Here is a 19,313-nt window from a genome sequence, read left to right on the forward strand (position 1 = left end):
CCAGTTCCCGAAAATAGTACTTGGAAGATAATAGGCATTTCATATATGCTTGTTGATTGTTTAATACTTGAGAAGGAAGCCAAAATCAAGTCTTTGTGCTTTGCTTTCCAGGAAATGAGTATTTTAGAAGATTCTGTATCCCTTTCCTGAACTTAACACAGTGCCTGGTCCATACTAGATGCTTAATAAATGCTTGTTGAATTGACTTGTTAACTTTCATAGTTCCTTATTATAGTAATGTTTGGGAGAAATTCCGAAATTCGAGATTATAGGTTTTTGTTAGTTTGTTTTATTCTGAGGTTATGGCTAATGGTATAACTCATTTGATCCTCAGTTTTACTGAAGGGCCTCCTGAATACACCTTGTACATCTTTCCCTCTTATGCCTTTACTCAATGTTCTCCCTACCCAGAAGTAGCCTTGCTCCTCTTGTCTACCTACTAAGTGCCTCAGATCCTAGCTTAAACAACTCCTGCCATATTTATTACCCAGTCCGCACTGATCTTTCCATTCTCCTATTTCTATAGCACTGATTGTCTAAATCACTTAGATGGCACATCATTTGCTTTCTTTTCTCTTCAACTACTATTTGTGTTAAACTACACTTGATTTATTTGTATTTATTCTCTTTCTATTAATTCTGCATGTTCTTAAAGTGTTTTCTCTCTTACCCATTAGAATGTAAACTTTTTAAAGAGTAGGAATCATTGCATTCTTTGTATCCCTAGGGCCTAGCACAGCATTTAGTATAGGCTTAATAAATACTTGCTGATTGGTTGCCTTTGCCTTTTATTATCTCTGCTGGTCAGGCAGGATAGTGAAAATACTTCTGAGTGAGTAAGAGGATCTGTGTTGTGTCCTGTTTCTTTTACTTGGACAAGGGAACACACCTTTCCTGATTTATTTCTCCACCTATAAAATGCTTATGATTTTTGGTCTCAATTTTATTTGACCCAAAGGCAAACTAGGATTGTAGATCCAGAACTAGAAGAGACCTCTGAGGTCATCTTGTCCATTTCCCATTTTTCTGGTGCCTAGGGAAGCTCAGTGACTTGACCCTGGTTGTACAGATTCTAAGTATGGAGGTAGAAGCTGAGTGGCACCTGCACTCCTGATGACTGTACTTTGGCATAGCCTCAAAGCCAGGAAGACTTGTATTTCACTGCTGGCTCTGACACATACTGACTGTGTGACCTGAGGCAGATGCCTTAACCACTCAGTACTCTGCCATTATAACTTGCAAAGACAGGGCCATCTTGTACTAGTAGGAGTGCCTTAATCTGGGAATTCCCAGTGCCATCGAAATCACAGATTCACTCCCTATCTACTGTTTCCTAATACACCATACATTAGAAGAAAAGTGCTTTAAAATTTTAAAAGTGACATGTGAATTACTACATATTTTGTGCTAAATTATATACAGGGTATCCCAAACATCTTAATGTATTTTTAAGCTATTAAAACTAAAAAACTGCGCATGTGCGCACACACACACACGTTTTGCTTTTTAGAGGGTAATTGGAGTTAAGTGACTTGCCCAAAGTCACACGGCTAATAATTGTGTCAAGTTTCTGAGGCCAGATTTGAATTCTGGTCCGGTGCTCTATTCACTGCACAACCTAGCCGCCCCTGCACTTATATTTTTGGGACTTCCTGGACTAAGTTCATGTATTTCTTGTATTCCATATGTTTTTCAAAATGCGATTCCATATTGCCCAAGGACAGAGAACTCTTGTTTGTTTCTCTCCCTTCTCCTTTCCCAATGACTAGTAATCTGCAATCCTCAGTTTCTAGAAATTCAGTTCAATTAAAAAAAAAAAAACATTCCCTAAGTATCTACTATGCATAAAGGCTCTTATTAGGTGCTAGGAATAGAAAAATGAAAAACACACATACACACACAAACCCTGCCTTCAAGATGCTTATAATCTAACACGTCATGAGATATATGCAAATAACTATGATACACATTGATACACATTAGAAGAAGGTTAAGTGCCCACTATGTGGATTGTAGGCAGTAAATGATTTTGACTTAAGCTTGTTGTAATAATCAGATAGCACCAATCCCTACAGATGTTTTCTTCAGTGCAATGTAACAGCTCATAAGATTTTGCTTATTTTATAAAATCTTTCCACTGATGCTTAATTCCTGAAGCTCTGGTTAGTTGAATTTGACTTAGTAAGACTGAGTAGCCAACATGTTTTATGTTATTTATGTTCTATGACTTACTATAACCATCCCTCCTCAAAACAAGAAGAACAACAAAAAACAACCATATCATCCTGTTTGGAGACTCTTAATCGTTTCCTAAGTGCTTTCATCTTAAAATGGCAACCCCAGAGAAGCACTAGTAATCAGATTTCAAATCTTCTCTAAAGGCCTGAATCTTTAGAAAGGTCATTATACCAGTCTGTTGAGGCATTTATTTTAAGTAGACATCTTCTTTCCCAGTTCTTTTGGTAATGTCTCAAGTGAGCATCTTTCTTTCCTAATTCACCTTCCAAAAGTTTTGGAACTTTAAAGTTTATTTCTAGTGCAGACACACTGTTTTAGTGGTTAGAGAAATGGTTTATGCAGCCTTGTAGCTCCCCCTCACCAATTAGGGGTTAGAAAGAGCCCCAAAAGTAGGGCACTAATAAAAATCCTTGCCAGTTCCATGGTGCTGATGGGCAGCACCGCAAACTTCACCCTCCCTTCTCTTTGAATGCAATTCCTTTTCCTTGATGTTAATGCGAGTTGTTCCTTACTAAAAGTAATAAAAGGAAATGAAGACACATTCTAAAATGAAACTTGACTCTAATCCATTCATCATCTAATACCAGCCTCTTTATCTTCGCTGGTACCTAATCTGGTTAAATGTCCCTGTTGTAGGATTTTAGTGGAAATCCTCTACTGGGAATAGGGTTTTTTGCAATTGGATTACTCTCAGTAAATGGCCCAGTAGTTCGCTAGTTTCAGCTTAATTTTTTCTTTGTGATCTTGCAAGGCTAAGTTATCGTGAAACCCTGTATTATTAGGGGGGTAGGGTGTAAGAATAATTTTATGGGGACTAGCTATAGGAATGGAAAAAAATCTTTAAAAAAAAAAAAAGATTTTCCTCTTCTCCCCCCTACCAATCATTAAAATGCCTATTCCTTGTTTTCCAGAACTGCCTTTTTAAAATGCATACCTTTTATTAGCACAATTCATCATCATCCAGTTAACTTATTAGTGCTCTCTGATGAATTCCTAATGAGCCTGGGCTGCTGTAATATGCATAAAATATGCAGGTGATTGCCTTGCAGTTTAGCCGTCCCCAGTAAAGTTCAGACTCGGAGTGGTGAGAAAGCAGGGCTTTTCATCCATGCTGTTTATAAATGACTTCAGAATATGGGGAAGATTTGGGGGAGCCAGGTTTGGGATCCTGGGCTGACTGGGGTGAGACAGAGAGATGAGACCCCAGTCAGCCTCTTGGAAATGAAGGCCCCTCCTTCTGTCCCCTATCGTACTCCTTCCCCCTCACCCCTTCACCCCCACCCTCGGCCCCTGCCAGCCTTTATCATTGAGAAAAGCTCTTGCTCTCACATACTGCAGCATCCTGGGTCAGAGAGATTAAAGTCAGCTGCTTCCCCATTTATGTACCCACAGGATAAAGTGCCAACCGATAGGATTTATGATGGGAAGAGGTGGGTGGAGATTTAAAATCCAGACCCAACAGAGAAGCAAAAATGGAACTGTGACAACCCATAAAAGAAGGCTGACGTGTTCTTTTTCAGGAGTTGGGGAGACAGTAGGTGACCAAGCATTTTGGTTGTCCTGCTGACTTGGAAGCTGATGGGATGCTGCTGTTAATAATGTCTCTCTCTCTTCTTGTCTTTCCCTTTTCAGTCTAACAAAGTTCCCGTTGTGCAGCACCCTCACCATGTACACCCTCTTACGCCGCTTATCACATACAGCAATGAGCACTTCACCCCAGGAAACCCACCTCCACACTTACCAGCCGACGTAGATCCCAAAACAGGTAGGCCTCAGATGGGCATCATGGGCCAGGAAGGGAAGACCCCAGAGGGGGCCTCGCCTTATAACGCTGGGACACAGAGGAGAAAAAAAAAATTGTTGGGTAAAAGCAGCTTAGGCATCAAGGCCTAAAGATGTGAAATGGGGATAGCATTTGGGAGTCAGAGTAAGGCTTAGTTCTCACTCTTTGACACTCCAGGATTGAAAGAGTGCCCTTCAGTTACCTCAATTCCACTTGAATTTGTCCAGAGATGGTGAATTTTTTGTTGATTTGTTTTTTGGTTTGATAGAAGTAGATGCTTTCATTGTGCTATTATTCCTTGGAGGACTGAACTAAGTCCTTTGATAGTTCAGGACCTTGTGAAGTGGCTGTTTTGGCTACTAAAGCTAAGAGTTATCCTTCCCAAGTCTTTGATTTGGCAATTGTGTCCTCTTTAGGTGGCTGACGGAGCCCTACTGCTCAGCCTACAAAACAGACATAGAGAAAGACATTGGTGGTCCCACATCTTTGCAGCCTCTTGGTACTGTAGGAGTCTAGGGATGGCCCATCCTAAAGGTAGTCATAGCAATCCCAGTGCCTCCGTCCTCCCCACCAAGGCATCAGGAAGTCCTCCAGTTCCTCAGGTAGTTAAGGCACCACAGTCACTTAAAAGTTAACTGGGAAGTGTAGAGTCACCAACTTGTTAAAATCCCTTTCTGTAGTATGACTGTGATCTTCCTTTTCCTCCCACTGTATCACAGTTAATTGTTGTTTATCATTTTATAACTAAGAAAACTGAAGTTTCCTACTTGCTATGCATTATTTCTTTCTGTTTGAATAAAATACAGAAGATAATGTCCCCAGAGCAACTCATTCAAACAGTGGGCCAGGTTGATAGGAGAACTAGAATTTTCCAGCTTCTCCATTCCACATCCTGGACTGTGTTTTCAAAAAGTGTAAGATGCCTTCTTGTGCCACTGTAACTGCCTATCTTTCCATGGGCACATTTCGTTCTTTCTGTGTGGGTGACAGATAGACAGAGATGATACTCTAGGCCCACTTCCTTGCATTGAAATGTCCAAGTAATTGTGTTGCTAACCTTAACTGTAAATAAATAAAAAATGTAGCAGGGGAGGCTTTGGGGAGGGAGGGTGGTTTACATCCATAATTTCTCTTTCAGTCTTGCATAAAACACTAGCTCACTTCTTTTTTATACTTCTGGTTAGTTAATTAGAAGGTTAAATTGAAAATGGTGATTACATGTCATTTTGTCAGAGGAATTGTTTGGGGCAGGGCTGACGTAGGAAGCTTATTTACACTGCTGTTACCAACTACCTCTGAATGAAGCCACACATTAGCTGGTTTTCACCAGCCTCGACCACTGGGCCTCCTTTTTAATTGCATTGGAACGCAGGCTGCACATGGCTGAAAGAGCCTGGCTTGCTGTCCCTGGGCACTGCGAGTGAATGGCAGAGTCAGCCCCTCATTTAAATAATGGTAGTACAGGGAATAGTTTTTAAATGGTTATCGTAAAACATATGATTAACGGCTGTAGAGTGTTTACTTTTCCTCTGTGAACATTCTTTCAAGTGTGCAAATGGCTCGCTGTATAGTTAAAGCCCAGTTAATCTGTTTGGTTTTTGTAATGGAGAGAAAGCAGTGTCCGCGTGAAAATGTCACACAGGGAGATTTAATTTAGAGATTAAAAGCTTCCTGAGTGAATTAAAAAAGAAATAGTTTACAGCCAAGGATATGCTGTTCCTTCACTTTCATGCTTTCTTTTTAAATTCTCCTCTGCTATTGTTCATTCACTTAACCACCTTCTCTCCCCAACCCTCCCCATCCCTGTCACCAACTTTGGTGCTTTCCAGTAGATTGAGGGACACTGGGACACTTGTTTCAACAGAACCCTGTAAAGTCCTTTCCCCATTTTTTGAGGCTCTACCCAATACGTATTTTGTAATGATTCTTACCTATGAAATGAATCTTGTGAGTCATGCTATACCCATTCGGCAGATGGAGTCCTAGCTGACACACACAACAAAGTGAAGTAAATGCAAATCTCATTATATTTTCTATTTAGTCTTCCCTTAATCCCTTGATTCTGGAATGTGCCTACTGATATTCAACATTTTCAAATATATGCCATCGAGTTGAATGGGAGTACATTAAAAAAAATAATTAAATCAACAAATACTTTTAAAACACTGTACTTGGAAAAAAAAGGCAATGATATTCAGACAGTGGGAAGAATTAAAAAGCTAACATTTAGAAAATTTACATGAAATAGGATCCGAAATCTAGGATTAGAAGGGACTTGTTCCCTGCAAAAAAAGAGGGGGGGCAGCTAGGGTGGCACAGAGAATAGAGCGCTAGTCCTGGAGTCAGGAGGACCTGAGTTCAAATGTGACCTCAGACACTTGACACACTTACTTACTAGCTGTGTGACCTCGGGCAAGTCACTTAACCCCAATTACCTTGCCTTTTTTCCCCCTAAAAAAGGGGGGGGCTTACAAAGATAAGGAAACTGAGGTCAAGGGAGGTTGTGGCATGCCCAGAGTCACCCAGATATAGTGTACATTAGGCTGGATTTGAACCCAGGTCTAATGATTTGAGAGGCAGTGTTCTTTTTCCTAAGCTACCTCCAAGCTACATAGGAGGGAAACAGACAAAAACACAAGCAGAGCAGTTTCAGTGGGTAGCAGTAAAGGTAAGTCTTTGTAGCTTTACTAAGGAGGACAAAAGTGGAAAGCAAAATTGAGATTGGAATCAAAGCAAACCAGATTCACTAGTCAGTATAGAGAGAAGTTGCATATTAGAATGATAGGAGATTTTTCTTCCTTCTTATTCTCTTGCCTCCCTTCATTCTAATCCCTCTTTCTCTCCCCTGCTTCTCTCTATCTCTCTTTTCTTGTGCTTATGATTTATTATTTTTTCTCTCTCTCTAGGAATTCCACGACCTCCACATCCTCCAGATATATCTCCTTATTACCCGCTATCGCCTGGCACCGTAGGACAAATCCCCCATCCGCTAGGATGGTTAGTACCACAGTAAGGAGTTCCATTTTTTTATTTCCATTTCTTTTTAATGGTTATAATTTATTATTAATTCTTAAATAAGAAAGGGGAGGACAGAGTTATGAGAAAGAATGCTTGCTAAGTGGCCCCTTGGGAGGAAAGCATGAATCATTAGAAAAAAACAGATAAAATAGGAGAATGGCCATGGAAGAGCCACACAGTCTTGGTGGGGAAAAAAAAGAAATGTCTCATTGAAATTTCTGCCAGTTGGGTGGCTTAGTCTGCTTTGGAAAAGCAAAGCTTCAATCCTTAACCGTTCTCTGAGGCCAAACTGGCTATTGGTGCCTGCAAAGAGCCTCTGTTGTTTGCCACCCACCCTTTCTCCATTTGGAAGTTGCATCCTGCATTAAATTTTATCTTGAATGCTTCAGTAATAATAATAACAACAATAACCATAATTAGTATTTATATAGTGCCTACCATATGTCAGGCACTGTGTGAAATACTCTACAAATATTATCTCTCTTGATCCTCATGATAACCCTAGGAGATAGGTGCCATTATTATCCCATTTTAGAGTTGAAGCAGTTGAGGCCAACAGAGGCTGAGTGACTTGCCCAGTGTCGCATAAATATCTGAAGCTGGATTTCAGCTCAGGTCTTCCTGACTCCTGGGTTAGTACTCTATTCACTGTGCCACCTAGCTGCTTACCCCCTGTTGACGCTGATCGCATTGGAGAATGGCCATTTCAAATGGGGAAAAGAAAAAGTTATGTGGATCAGGAAATTCTACCTATTAGAAAATAATATGCTAATGGAGGGAGTCCTGCCAGGGAGAGATTTCACCTGAACCTATAGTATTGCTAAGGAGTTACTACTGAGCAAGTGATTCTGTAACCTCAAAGAATTTAGTAGACTTAAGTGAGCTAAATCAATGCCAATCAGTCCCTTCCTGTGCACATATATGCCCTTAATATCCGTCCTATTTAAAAATAATAGTTCACTTTTATATGTACTTTATGTACCATTTTATATACATTATCTCACTTCATCCTCCTCCTAATCCTGGGAGTTAAGGATTACACGTGGGCTTTTTTTCCCTTGTGGGGGAAAATAGATGTGTGATTTCATCAGTATAGTATACTCTCAGTAGAGAAACTACCTTTACCAGTGCTCCTTGTAGACTGACAACTCATCTCTAAATGACTGACCTATAGGGTTGCCTAGGGTACTTGCTTGAGAGGTTATTGCCATTATCATCAACAAGCATTTATTAAGTGCCAACTGTCTTCCAGGCACTGTGCTAAGCATTAAGGATACAAAATAAAGCAGACATGACTTGCCCATCATCACCTAGTTAATGAATGAGTCAGAAGCAAGATCTGACACCCTCTACCCCCCTCCTTCTGTAGCCCCTATTTGCTCACTACCTCTCAGTATAAAAGCACTCAGATCTTCTTATCCCCAGGAGGCAGTGTCACATAAAGGACAGAAAGCTGGCCTCAGAGTCAGAAAGTCTTGGGTTCAAGTGTGATCTCTTGACACATGCTGCCTGTGTGACCCAGAACAGGTCACTTTGTGGTTGTTGTTGAGTCGCGTTCCACTCTTTGTGACCCCATTTGGGGTTTTCTTGGCAAAAATAATGGAGTGGGTTGCCATTTCCTTATCCAGATCATTTGATAGATGAGGAAACTGAGGCAAACAGGGTGAAGTGACTTGCCCAGGATCACACAGCTATTGAGTGTCTGAGGCTGGATTTGAACTCGGTTCTTCCTGACTCTAGACCTGATGTGCTACCCAGTGAGCCACTTAGCTGTACGGAACAAACTGTTTAACTCCTTTATTTTCTGGGCAACTCTTGGTGTCCCTGAGCCGGTGCTGTTCTGTATAAGTAAAATGACATCCTCATTGGAATCTTCTTTTTGTCAGTGGAATCATAGAACCATTCTAGTGGGGTATGGGGGAGGATTCTCTCTCTATTGCAGAGAGGGAAATTGGACCTTACAGAGTTAAAGGATTTGCCTTCAGTCATGTGACTAGTAAGTTTCAGAGTCAGGACCTGAACACAGATCTCTCCCAAGTTCAAAGCTCTTTTTGTTACTCCAAATGTTTTATGATCCAGTAACAAATTCTGAATATTAAATCCAGCAATAATTGTATTCTCTTCATTGTCCTTTTGGGGAGATAGAGAGGGAGAAATATGATTAGCAGTTGACCCATTTATTCTTACAAGGGGCTGGCCAGTCCTAACAGATGATCCTGGCATCACTGTCTCCCCATGCTCAGCTGATAGAGAGATGTTTGAAGGCTAGATAAAAAGGAATAGCCAACTCAGACAAACCTCCATCAGAAAAAGTTGTGGGTCTTTCATGAGGAAGCTATTTTGCGTGTTGCTGTATTTTTTAATTATTGTAATGAGGTGTGATTGTCTATTGGTTACCCACAATTCTTCTTGGGGACTCTCCCCCCCGGTAACTCTTGTCAACACTTGTTAATTTGACAAAAGGCTACAAATTAAGCTCTGTTAATTTAATGTTTTCTCACCGAGATCTAAATACCGAAAGAGGCCCAAAGCGCAACTGAAGTCCTTTGATTCACTGTACTTTATTTTGGTATAAATTTACATTCATTATTGTTTTCCTTTGGATGTGTAGCCCTCAATTAGTGTGATGGCTCCATTAAAGCAAGTGAGACTTCGCCTTTAATTATTACAACAAAACACCTAGTTTCAGCTTGGGGAGAGGGTCTCTATTGACATAAGCAGAGGTTATAAAATTTAATTAGCCATTCCTATCAGATTTATGGCATTCAAATTGTTCTGTGGTTCTTCCCTTTGATCCTTGCTGTACAATCCCCAAGATTTTTGTTCTGATCAAATGAGAATAAAGCTTACTGTGCAGAGAGAAGCCCCCCCCTTTTTTCCTTCTTCCTCTATTCCCCCCTACTTTTTTCCCTTTTCTCACTTTTTCCTTCCCCTTTCCTCTTTCTAGGCAAGGTCAACCAGTTTACCCAATCACAACGGGAGGATTCAGGCATCCTTATCCAACAGCTCTGACTGTCAATGCTTCCATGTCAAGGTGAGTTCAAATAATCGGGGTCCTGATACCCAGGGCATTGTGGGACTTCTCAGAATGTTCTCTAGTATCCTGTTTCATCTAGGAAGGGATGCTCAATGTGTATCTGAAAACAGTCAGTAGTTAATGGTATGACCTAGGTTCATGTTAGAGACACTCCCAGGCCAATAATGGCAGCATTAAGATTGCATTGAACTCTCAATGTGGGTTCGTGTCTATGTCTGTCTTTCTATCTTGCTGCTGATATATGATCTGATATTGTATCTGTGATCTATTTATCTAAGGCAACTAATTGAGCAGTGTAGAAAATGACATTAAAGGAACAGGAAGGAGAAGTCATGACTTACACGCTTTTTTAGTGTGTCTTCTCTGTAGCCTTGGACTATTTGAGAAAGGGAAAGGGTGGAGGTAATTGTATTGTTATGCAAGCAGGGTTCCAGAAAAGGTTATTGGGCTTTTATCAAAGCTCAAAACCCTGAGAATCTCCATTAGGAGGTAAGGGCCTGCCTGCCCCTTCTAAAGTTCTGAAAGAAGATTTCAGTATATATCTACATGTGAATATATACTGTATATCTATTTATTTTTCTTTCCCATATTCCCCTTATCTTAGCTCCAATTAATTCTAGCTAATTTTCCAGTGGTTGCTAGTTTATTTACAAACTGGTTGGCAGCACTATGTTTAAGTAATCACTAATTACTCCTAATGATAGTTTTATTTTCTGTTCATCTGATTTTCAGTCAAGTTAATTAAATCGGTGGAGGTTTAGACTTTCCTGATGGGCTGAAACAGCTAATCCATTTTGATGATGGCACATAATTAAGTTAGCATGCATTACATGGCAGGGATACTGTCCCCCTGTCTCCTCCTCCAAGCTCTGTAGCCAGCATGTGAAATTGGAGGACAGAGGAAGGTTTGGAGAGAGGGAAGGAATGCTTGCCTCAGTATAGAAAAGTGATGGGGTGCTGGTGGTCTAAGAGTATAATGTGACAGTCCCTTGAATAGAACTATGTACAATTAATTAAAGGTAAAAGTTTTATATGTCCTGAATCATCAAGTTTCACCATCTCAATTTGTATAGAAAAAAGAGAACAAATGAACAAACGAATATCTAAAATAAGAGATAGAAAGTAGGTTTTTAAAGTGGTGCCCAATAAGGCATTTGATCCCTTATAAAGTTCAGATAAAATGGAGAAAGACAAAAGAGGGACACTCCCTGTGAAAAAGCTGGTGACCCAAAGCCCCTGTCTCCCCTGGCTGCATTTTATTTTGATGGTCATAGGGAAATTTTTGGTTGTTTTTCGTAGGAATTCCAAAGGCTCGATGAGCTTCATTAGTTAAAGGATGTGGATTAGGGTTGACTTTATTGATTAAATTATTCTTTAGGGGGTTAGTCTATAATTTGAGGGGGGAGTTGGGGAAAAGGGGTAGAAGGAAGGGTTAGGGGAGAGCTAGGGAGGGGAGAGAAAGTCTATTCCCCAGGTAGACCTTATGAAAGGTACCTAGTTAAAAAGAGTATACAGCAAATTAAATACATTATTGTCGTAATGGGCCGACAGAAGTACAGGTCTATTATACTTATGGCAGTTATAGGAAATGTAGGCAGCGTGCCCTGTTCCAGAATACCCTTTGATATTCATTCCATTCAGCAGCGGGGCCAGGACTTCTCAGAATTAAGTGATGGGTCATTATACTTTAAACACCACGGAGAAGCCTAGATTGGCAATTAAACAGCACTTGCTGACACTCACTTGTGCCACCCTGTGACCCCCTTTAGATTGAGATGTTGGAGCTCGGGGCCCTCAGCCTGCTAAATTGGTGCAAGGCGCTACTCCTGACGAGAGCTGGCTCTGAAATCTGCCGGCTTCAAAGGGAGCAAGATCATGTATAAACCATAATGTGGGTGCACCGTGGCTCAAAAAAAATAAGGCAGGAAGAGATGAAATGTTACAAGTGCAAGGGGGGGAATGAGAGAATAATGACAAATCTAATGCAACTCAAAGCAGGATTGTTGCACAGGAAAATGCATCCTACTGCTTGTGCATAAAATCAAGGCAGGCAGATGACATGCAGTTAACAGAAACATGTCAACAGTGAAGCAAAGTGAGGCTGAGTAAGAGGGAAGCCCCTGAGACAGCCAGAAACAAAAATTAGTTGTCCTTAACAAGTTAAGGCTCATCATTATATTCTGGCTTGGAGCCATAAAAGCAGACAGGGGTATATAATGAGCTACTTAGAATTTTTAGGGTGTTTATTGCATTTCATGAAATCGTTGTCTGCAGAAGAGTTTCTTAAGCAAAGGTACGCACTCTCTCGTTCTCTCTCCTTTGCCCCCTCCATCTCTGTCTTTCTCTCTCTCTTACACACACTTGAGTAGAAATGGATGGATGTGGATTTTTTTAAGTGTTTATTCCTCCGTGGCCCTTGGAACATCCTTTCTTCCCCATCCTTCCCTTGAAATTTAATCAATTCTTGTGGCCTTTTCCTCTGTTATGCATATTCTTTCTCTCGTTTCTTTGCATACCTGTCCCTATGTACACTTGCCTAAAACAAGAAGGGAATAGGGCGTACTTACGTCATATCCGACGTCTGATGTTCACAGCAAAGGCAAGCCCTGTGCCCAAGCACTTCAGGGACATGTTTTCTTATTTCCATTATCCTCAAGGCCCTGAAGCGGTAGAGTGGAATGGGGTGAGGCCACAAGGCTATTGAGACTTTAAGTCTCTTTGATGGTATCTAGTGGTTATGGTTATTTCTAAGTGAAAGATCACATTGGGTTACAGTCCAATCAGTCATTTTTGAATTTTGACATGCTCCCAAAGAGTTCAAGCTTTTTTCCCCCCATACTTAGGAAATTTTCTTATTCAAAAGCCATCTCATCATCAAATAAGTATCAATTTAGAAGAGTGGCTAAAGAACCTAGCAAGGAAGTCTATGAAGACTAGGAAGGAAGAACTTGCAAGTCAGAAGGCCAGACTCTTTCCTTTTAATCCCCTTGATGTTGTGCTATTTAAAATGATCCTATGCCCCCTTTACCTTGTAAATTGTACTTTCATTTTCATTGTTCCTCAAAATTAAAGTAAGTTATACTAATTTAATTAAATGGAAACTGTTTTTAGGTACAAATAAATCATTCATGACACATAATCTAGAGAACATGTTTTAAAATGATCATCAAAACAAAATTCCATACTTATTGGTGATACTAATCTTCTACTTCTGTCTAGAATAGTTTAGATCTGATTCTCTAAATCTGAAATGTATTACCCAGTAGAATTAAGCAGAATTGTTCCTCTTGTCAATATGGCATATACTTCTGTAGAAACTTTTTGACTTGTTTTATTTAAATGAATTCAGTGGATGACTTGGGCCAGGAGAGAGAAGAAGAAATGTTTTTCTTATTTGTAGAAATTGATGAGGTTTGGCAGGATACTGCCTTTTTCTTTTGAGACTGTACGATTTTTGCCCTCCTACCCTTTTGGCCCCTTTATCCTTTTGAAAGGTTGTGTAAAAATATTGACCCTTCTAAACTGAACATATATACTGAACATACAAACCTAATATACCTATTTGGTACATGTTGAGAACTGCTTGTCTACTCTGATTTAGCTTCCCTTGTTAGTATGCTCATGCTCTATAAACTGATTTTTGAAATCAGAAAATTGTCTTTCAATTTTGCCTATAGTATGTACTTAATAATGTTTGTTGAATTGGGTCCCTGTATCCCACTTTTTCTTTCTGTTAGAATGTTTGGGACAAACCACTTTGGTGTCCACTGAAATGCTTAAAATAATTTTCCCAGGCATAAAAAGTAAGAGAATAGAAATTAAAGTCAGGCCTAGGTTATTTGAACTGGTTACATTTTTCCTTCGTTAGTATAAGATGTCTGAAGACACAGTTGTTAAACATTTTGAAGACCCCTTTTTATGTACATGTAGCATATTTTAAAAATAGAAGAGATTTAGAAATCTGCAAATTTAAATGTAGAGCCTCATTCAGGTAACATACACACATATATGTGTATATATACATATATACACACACATATATGTATATGTTAAATGTTATAATTTCTCAGCATTTTTCTCATTTTTTCATCTTTGTCATCTTAAAATGGTTTTTTCTTATGCGGACAAAGACTCATTATGTGAACCAAACGAGGAGAATTGTTTCTCCTTCCCCCTGAACTCTCTCCTTCCCCGCTTACTACCTACTAACCCTGCCAAAGTAGTAAAGTACAACAGTTCGACATGAACAAAAAGAAATTATTTGACTCCATCAACAGAGTAAGGCCTAATGAGGTATGAACAGCATTGTCAAAAATGCGTGTACATTCCAGCAGCGTTAATATTTTATTTAGCTGTCAATATACAACAAAAGATTTCATCCTTAATTCCAGAACTGATTAGGACTGTGAAATTGGCTTTTTAGTTGCCACTAATAATAAGAAAGTGGACGTGTTGTTTCCGGCAGGTAGCTTATATCCTACTTTTCCGCCCAAGTACATCAGTTGAATTTGTCTTTTGTTAAAGATGTTAAAAATCATAATGCCTCGTGTCAGTAGCAATAATGAAGGGGAAGATTGGCTTTAATGACATTATGAGAATCATTATGTTTAATTTATCGCTAATTAATGCTGACAGGTTTCATATGCTTTGGGTAGCTTTCATGTGCTTGTTACATGGTTTTTTTTTTTAATCTGTGTGTACATATCCCTCCTCATTCATTCATTTTTATTCTGACGATTTACACAGCTTTTTGTCTTCCAGGTTTCCTCCTCATATGGTCCCACCACATCATACTTTACACACAACTGGAATTCCTCATCCAGCCATAGTCACACCAACAGTCAAACAGGAATCTTCCCAGAGTGATGTTGCCTCACTCCATAGCTCGTAAGTGTTTGTTTTTTCTTTTGTTTCTTCACCAGTATGCCCAATATACTAATGCTGTTGGAGGCTCGGCAGGGTTTATTTGTTTATTTTGATGGGATAAGGGCTGTCTCATTGATTGTGTCTACTGTGTATGAGAGAATAGAACTGCTTTTCATGCATGTGGAAGTACCAAGATTTATAACTACTTCCCTGCTCCCTAATCTGTTAATTGGACATTTGGGGGTTTTGTTCTGAAGGAATGAAGAAAGTAGCTTGCTGGGGAATATGCAGAGTAATTGCATGTGCTTTTCCAAACTCAAGGCTTTAGAAAAACTTTTCATATTTAGGAAACTTGCAAATATGATTACCAAAAAAATCAATTTTTCCTCACCCTTTGGGCGAAAACTATTCAAAACTTCGAATCGTTTTGTGCAAAACTCATTATAGGCTCTTTTGTTTTGTGTTGTGTTGTTTTCCTTGTGTTGCACGGAATTAGTTTTAAGGGAATTGGTGGAAATAGAAGAATGGGCCAAGGGGAGCCAGGCTGAGAGAGTCATTACCAGGGTATGTGTTTGTGTTTGTCTGTTCTTTAAACATACAGGAAACATCAGGACTCCAAAAAAGAAGAAGAAAAGAAAAAGCCCCACATAAAGAAACCTCTTAATGCATTCATGTTGTATATGAAGGAAATGAGAGCGAAAGTAGTAGCAGAATGTACATTGAAAGAAAGCGCAGCCATCAACCAGATCCTTGGTCGAAGGGTAGGTGATGAATGGCATCCCCAGGAGAGAGGAGAGGAGCAATGCAATAGAGACCTAGACAAAGCTGGCATATGGGGGTGGAGGGAAGAGTCAGAATAATGATGGATTTGGACAAACTGCTTTTCCTCACAGGTTCTAGTTTTAATCTCTTAATGTCATTTGAAGTTCATAAGTATATGCTGGGACAGGAGGCTATAATTCAGCATTTTATTACTATTCAGGCCAACAGTTACAATCCCCTGTCTTCCCTTCCTTCTCCCCAAAACAGTAAAGAACAGAACAATCTAAGTGACAGATTGAATCTCATCTGAACTGTCCTGGCCAAGCCCAGGGTCTCAGTGAGACGTAAATATATAAGGCAATGCTATTTGTGAATGTCGGGAAAGAAGAAGATTTCGCATATGTAATGGATATTGCACATGTGGTGACATTTTGATTTCTTCTTTGTCTCTGCCCTCCCCTTCAACCCCCAACCCTGCTACAGTGGCATGCATTATCCAGAGAAGAGCAAGCGAAGTACTATGAGCTCGCAAGAAAGGAACGACAGCTTCACATGCAGCTTTATCCGGGCTGGTCCGCACGGGATAACTATGTAGGTGGCTATGTAGGTGGCTACTTTTTTTTAGTAGTAGAGTTTGTAGAGAAGCACCGATGCTGGAAAACTTAACATTGAATTTGCTTACCTGAGCAAATTCCAAACCACATTATTACTTATTTAGTTTGCTGGTGAAGGGACCCTTATGGTTTCAGTCTGGTTATCAGTGGGAATGTTTTGACCTTCACTCCACATGTGAACAAGGATTTGACTTGATGTTTAGCAAGGATATCCTGGGGTTCAGATAGGAATGGGGAAAGAGATAACTCACATAGGAGAAAACATCTTCATATTCTTCTGTTTGGTTGGCCTCTTATGAATCTTAATGAGGCCTTTGTGAAATAGCCTGTAATACAGCCCTTAGCAGTCTCATGTTGGAGTTCTCATTTTCATCAGAGTGGAGGGAAGAGACTTAACCACTCTCAGCTCCTTTAGCCCAGCCAACCTGTGCTTCTCAAGGGAAAATTAAAGAGTGACTTCTGCATTGATATGGTGGAAAATGCAAGGCTGCTTATTTCTGTCTTGAGATATGATGAAGATGTGGTTCTACTTAAGTTTTACTCCCTTGAGGTAAACAGAATGATTATATGCCCTGGGGTGCATGTATGTTGCAATGTTCTCAGCAATGTGGCCCACCTTCAGAATAGATTATCTGCTGGGTTTCTATTATTGCTGTCTTTATTTTTCAAGAAAGGTCATTAATCTGCTAAGCTTTCATTCGTGTTACTTTCCACATTTGTACCCCTTGTGAAAGTTTTCTTTTACTTCTCTTGAGTTGGACTCACCAGGGCTGCATGTTATTCCTGTATTAACTTAATTCTCGAATCCCTATATTCATTACTGTGACTTCTTTGAATCTAAAGTCTTTTCTTCTTTTTTTCCAGGGGGTGGGGGGAGCACAATTTTGTGTTGACATTTGGCCTTCTTTGAGTGACTTATCATCTACTCTAATAGTTCCTTTCATTTGTTCTTGAGACCATTACTACTTTCCCCCTCCTCTCCTATTTTGCCATGCTTAATAAATAGCTTACCACCTGCCCCAGTTCCGATATGCATTTCTTAATGATCTAATCCAGGCTTATCACTCATTGGTATGACCTGTAGTTGATTATTTCTGCTTGGCTGGGCCTCAGTTTACTCTTTTTTCCAATAACAGTGTTAGATTCCAGAATCTCATCCAGTGTCATTATTCTTCTCTCTCCTCTGGGTCTTGTGTAGTTGTGATTATATGTTGTGATCACACAAAAACTACTTTCTAGGATCTGAGAAACAACTAGACTTGGTAATAGAGAAGAGTCAGCATCAGTATTAACATTAATTTATAAATTGATACTGTAATTATGTTTAGGAGTAGTTCTGTGAATTGTCTGTATATTTGACATGGCCCACAGCTGTTTTTATGTAGCTATTCTTTATTATAGAAAATACAGTAAAGAAGAAGTTATTTTAAAAAATGCATTACTAGAAAACCTATTGGAACAAATCCTATATAGAAAGAGCCCTTGGAAATCTGTTCCTCATCCTGACTTTGTCATTGTGACTTTGGGAAAGGCATTCAACTATTCTGGGCCTCAGTTTTCTCCTCTGTATAATTTGTGTGTATGGGGGAGGGAGGGATTTGGACTAGATGCTTCCCTAAGCCCCCTTCTCTGTTTAAAGTTTTGTGATCTTAGGATCAGTTTCAGTTGAGATGGCAGAATTGAAATGACTTCCCACTGGGTAAGACAGTTATACCTTCCTTTGGCAGCCTTTGCAATCTTCCTCCCCCTCCTTCCCCCATGCCCTCTCCTCTGTAAGCACACAGCACCTTGGGTCTGGTCACCCATCTCCCCATTGTACCCTGCCCACTTGGCGCACTGTCAGTGAAGCTTTTGAGACCATGGGGTTGAGTAGCTGTTAGCACGAGTCCCCAGTCTGAATTCCTCCTGAGAGTTGAAACAGGAATTAGTGTGAGGACCCGAGCTAAAGCTTTAAAAGAAGTTTCAAGAAATGTGTGTCACTGACAGATGGGCATGTGCAGTGTCTTAAATGTTGGGGACCTTTACATTTGTCCCCAGCATGTGTGCACTGTCAAACCCTTTCTTCTAGAGCTGAAAGGAAGAGGATGAGAAGGCTAATGCTTCCTCACAAGCTTGATGTGCTCTCCCCACCTGACCCTGAGGTAGAGCCTTCCAGCAGCAGGAGAGCTCCATAGCCTTGGATCACACAGCCATATCACTTGCGGGGCTGCTGCCCTTCACCCCCTCCCCCGCACTCCCACCCCACCTCTTGTCAAGAGCTCTTGGAGTTGACTTCATGTCTCCTGCCTCCTACGGACACCTGTTCTTTGAGCAATCTAGAATGGAGCCATGGGAAGAATCCAAGCCCAGGTTGTACATAGCTCGCCCCTCGGATGGCAGAAAGGCAATAGTGAATGACAGAGTCAGCCCTTTGAGGTCATGAGACCTTGGGAGAGTCTCTTCCTCTCTTTGATCCTCAGTTTCCTCATCTGTAAATTAAGAAGATTTGAACCAGATGCTCTTGAAGGTGCCTTCCAGTTCTAACATTCCATGACTCTGGAAATTGTTTGCAAATGCTTTTCCATGCAAGTCCCTTGATTTATGTCTATGAGAGATCAGTAACTTGTTTTCTTGATGTGGTTGATTCAATAAAGAATCAGAATGACTTTAGTTCAGTTTTGCTATGTAACTGTGGTTTTATATCAGAGCTTTTAAAAGATCAGATAAGTCTAAAGTGGGGAGATAAGTAACCATATGAAAAAGGACCTCTTGTCCTGTTTTCTGCCACCCCTAAACCTACCCCTGTTCCCCCTGGACTACTACTAGCAAGCTCTATCCCACCCCGCCAATCTGTAACATAGCTTTTTGCCTCATGGGAAGGCCTTGACTTCAGCTTTGTGTGCTGAAGCTATAAAGAAGCTCATTTGGGATCTCACTTCTTGACCTCCCCTCCCCCTCCACCCCCCGTGGTAGCCTGGAGTCTTCCTGAGATCACTTTGCCAAGATGCCCTTTATG

General features: G+C 40.3%; 1 protein-coding gene across 34 annotated transcripts in view; it reads left to right on the forward strand.

Moving 5' to 3' along the window:
- Positions 1-19,313, forward strand: part of TCF7L2 (transcription factor 7 like 2) — a 460,229-nt gene that overhangs the window by 427,998 nt on the left and 12,918 nt on the right. For 12 of the 34 annotated variants that reach the window (XM_069098962.1, XM_069098967.1, XM_069098966.1 and 9 more), the window contains 6 exons: positions 3,871-4,003; positions 6,928-7,030; positions 9,987-10,073; positions 14,823-14,963; positions 15,544-15,703; positions 16,188-16,295. In XM_069098962.1, coding sequence (XP_068955063.1) covers positions 3,871-4,003; positions 6,928-7,030; positions 9,987-10,073; positions 14,823-14,963; positions 15,544-15,703; positions 16,188-16,295 — 732 coding nt within the window. The remainder of the gene's footprint in view (positions 1-3,870; positions 4,004-6,927; positions 7,031-9,986; positions 10,074-14,822; positions 14,964-15,543; positions 15,704-16,187; positions 16,296-19,313) is intronic. The other 22 variants (XM_069098964.1, XM_069098969.1, XM_069098968.1 and 19 more) reach the window with 3 other exon arrangements.

Source organism: Petaurus breviceps, unplaced genomic scaffold (assembly GCF_028583685.1).
Source record: "Petaurus breviceps papuanus isolate PSGF00001 unplaced genomic scaffold, PetGlider_PUasm1.0 37, whole genome shotgun sequence".
Taxonomy (NCBI): domain Eukaryota; kingdom Metazoa; phylum Chordata; class Mammalia; order Diprotodontia; family Petauridae; genus Petaurus; species Petaurus breviceps.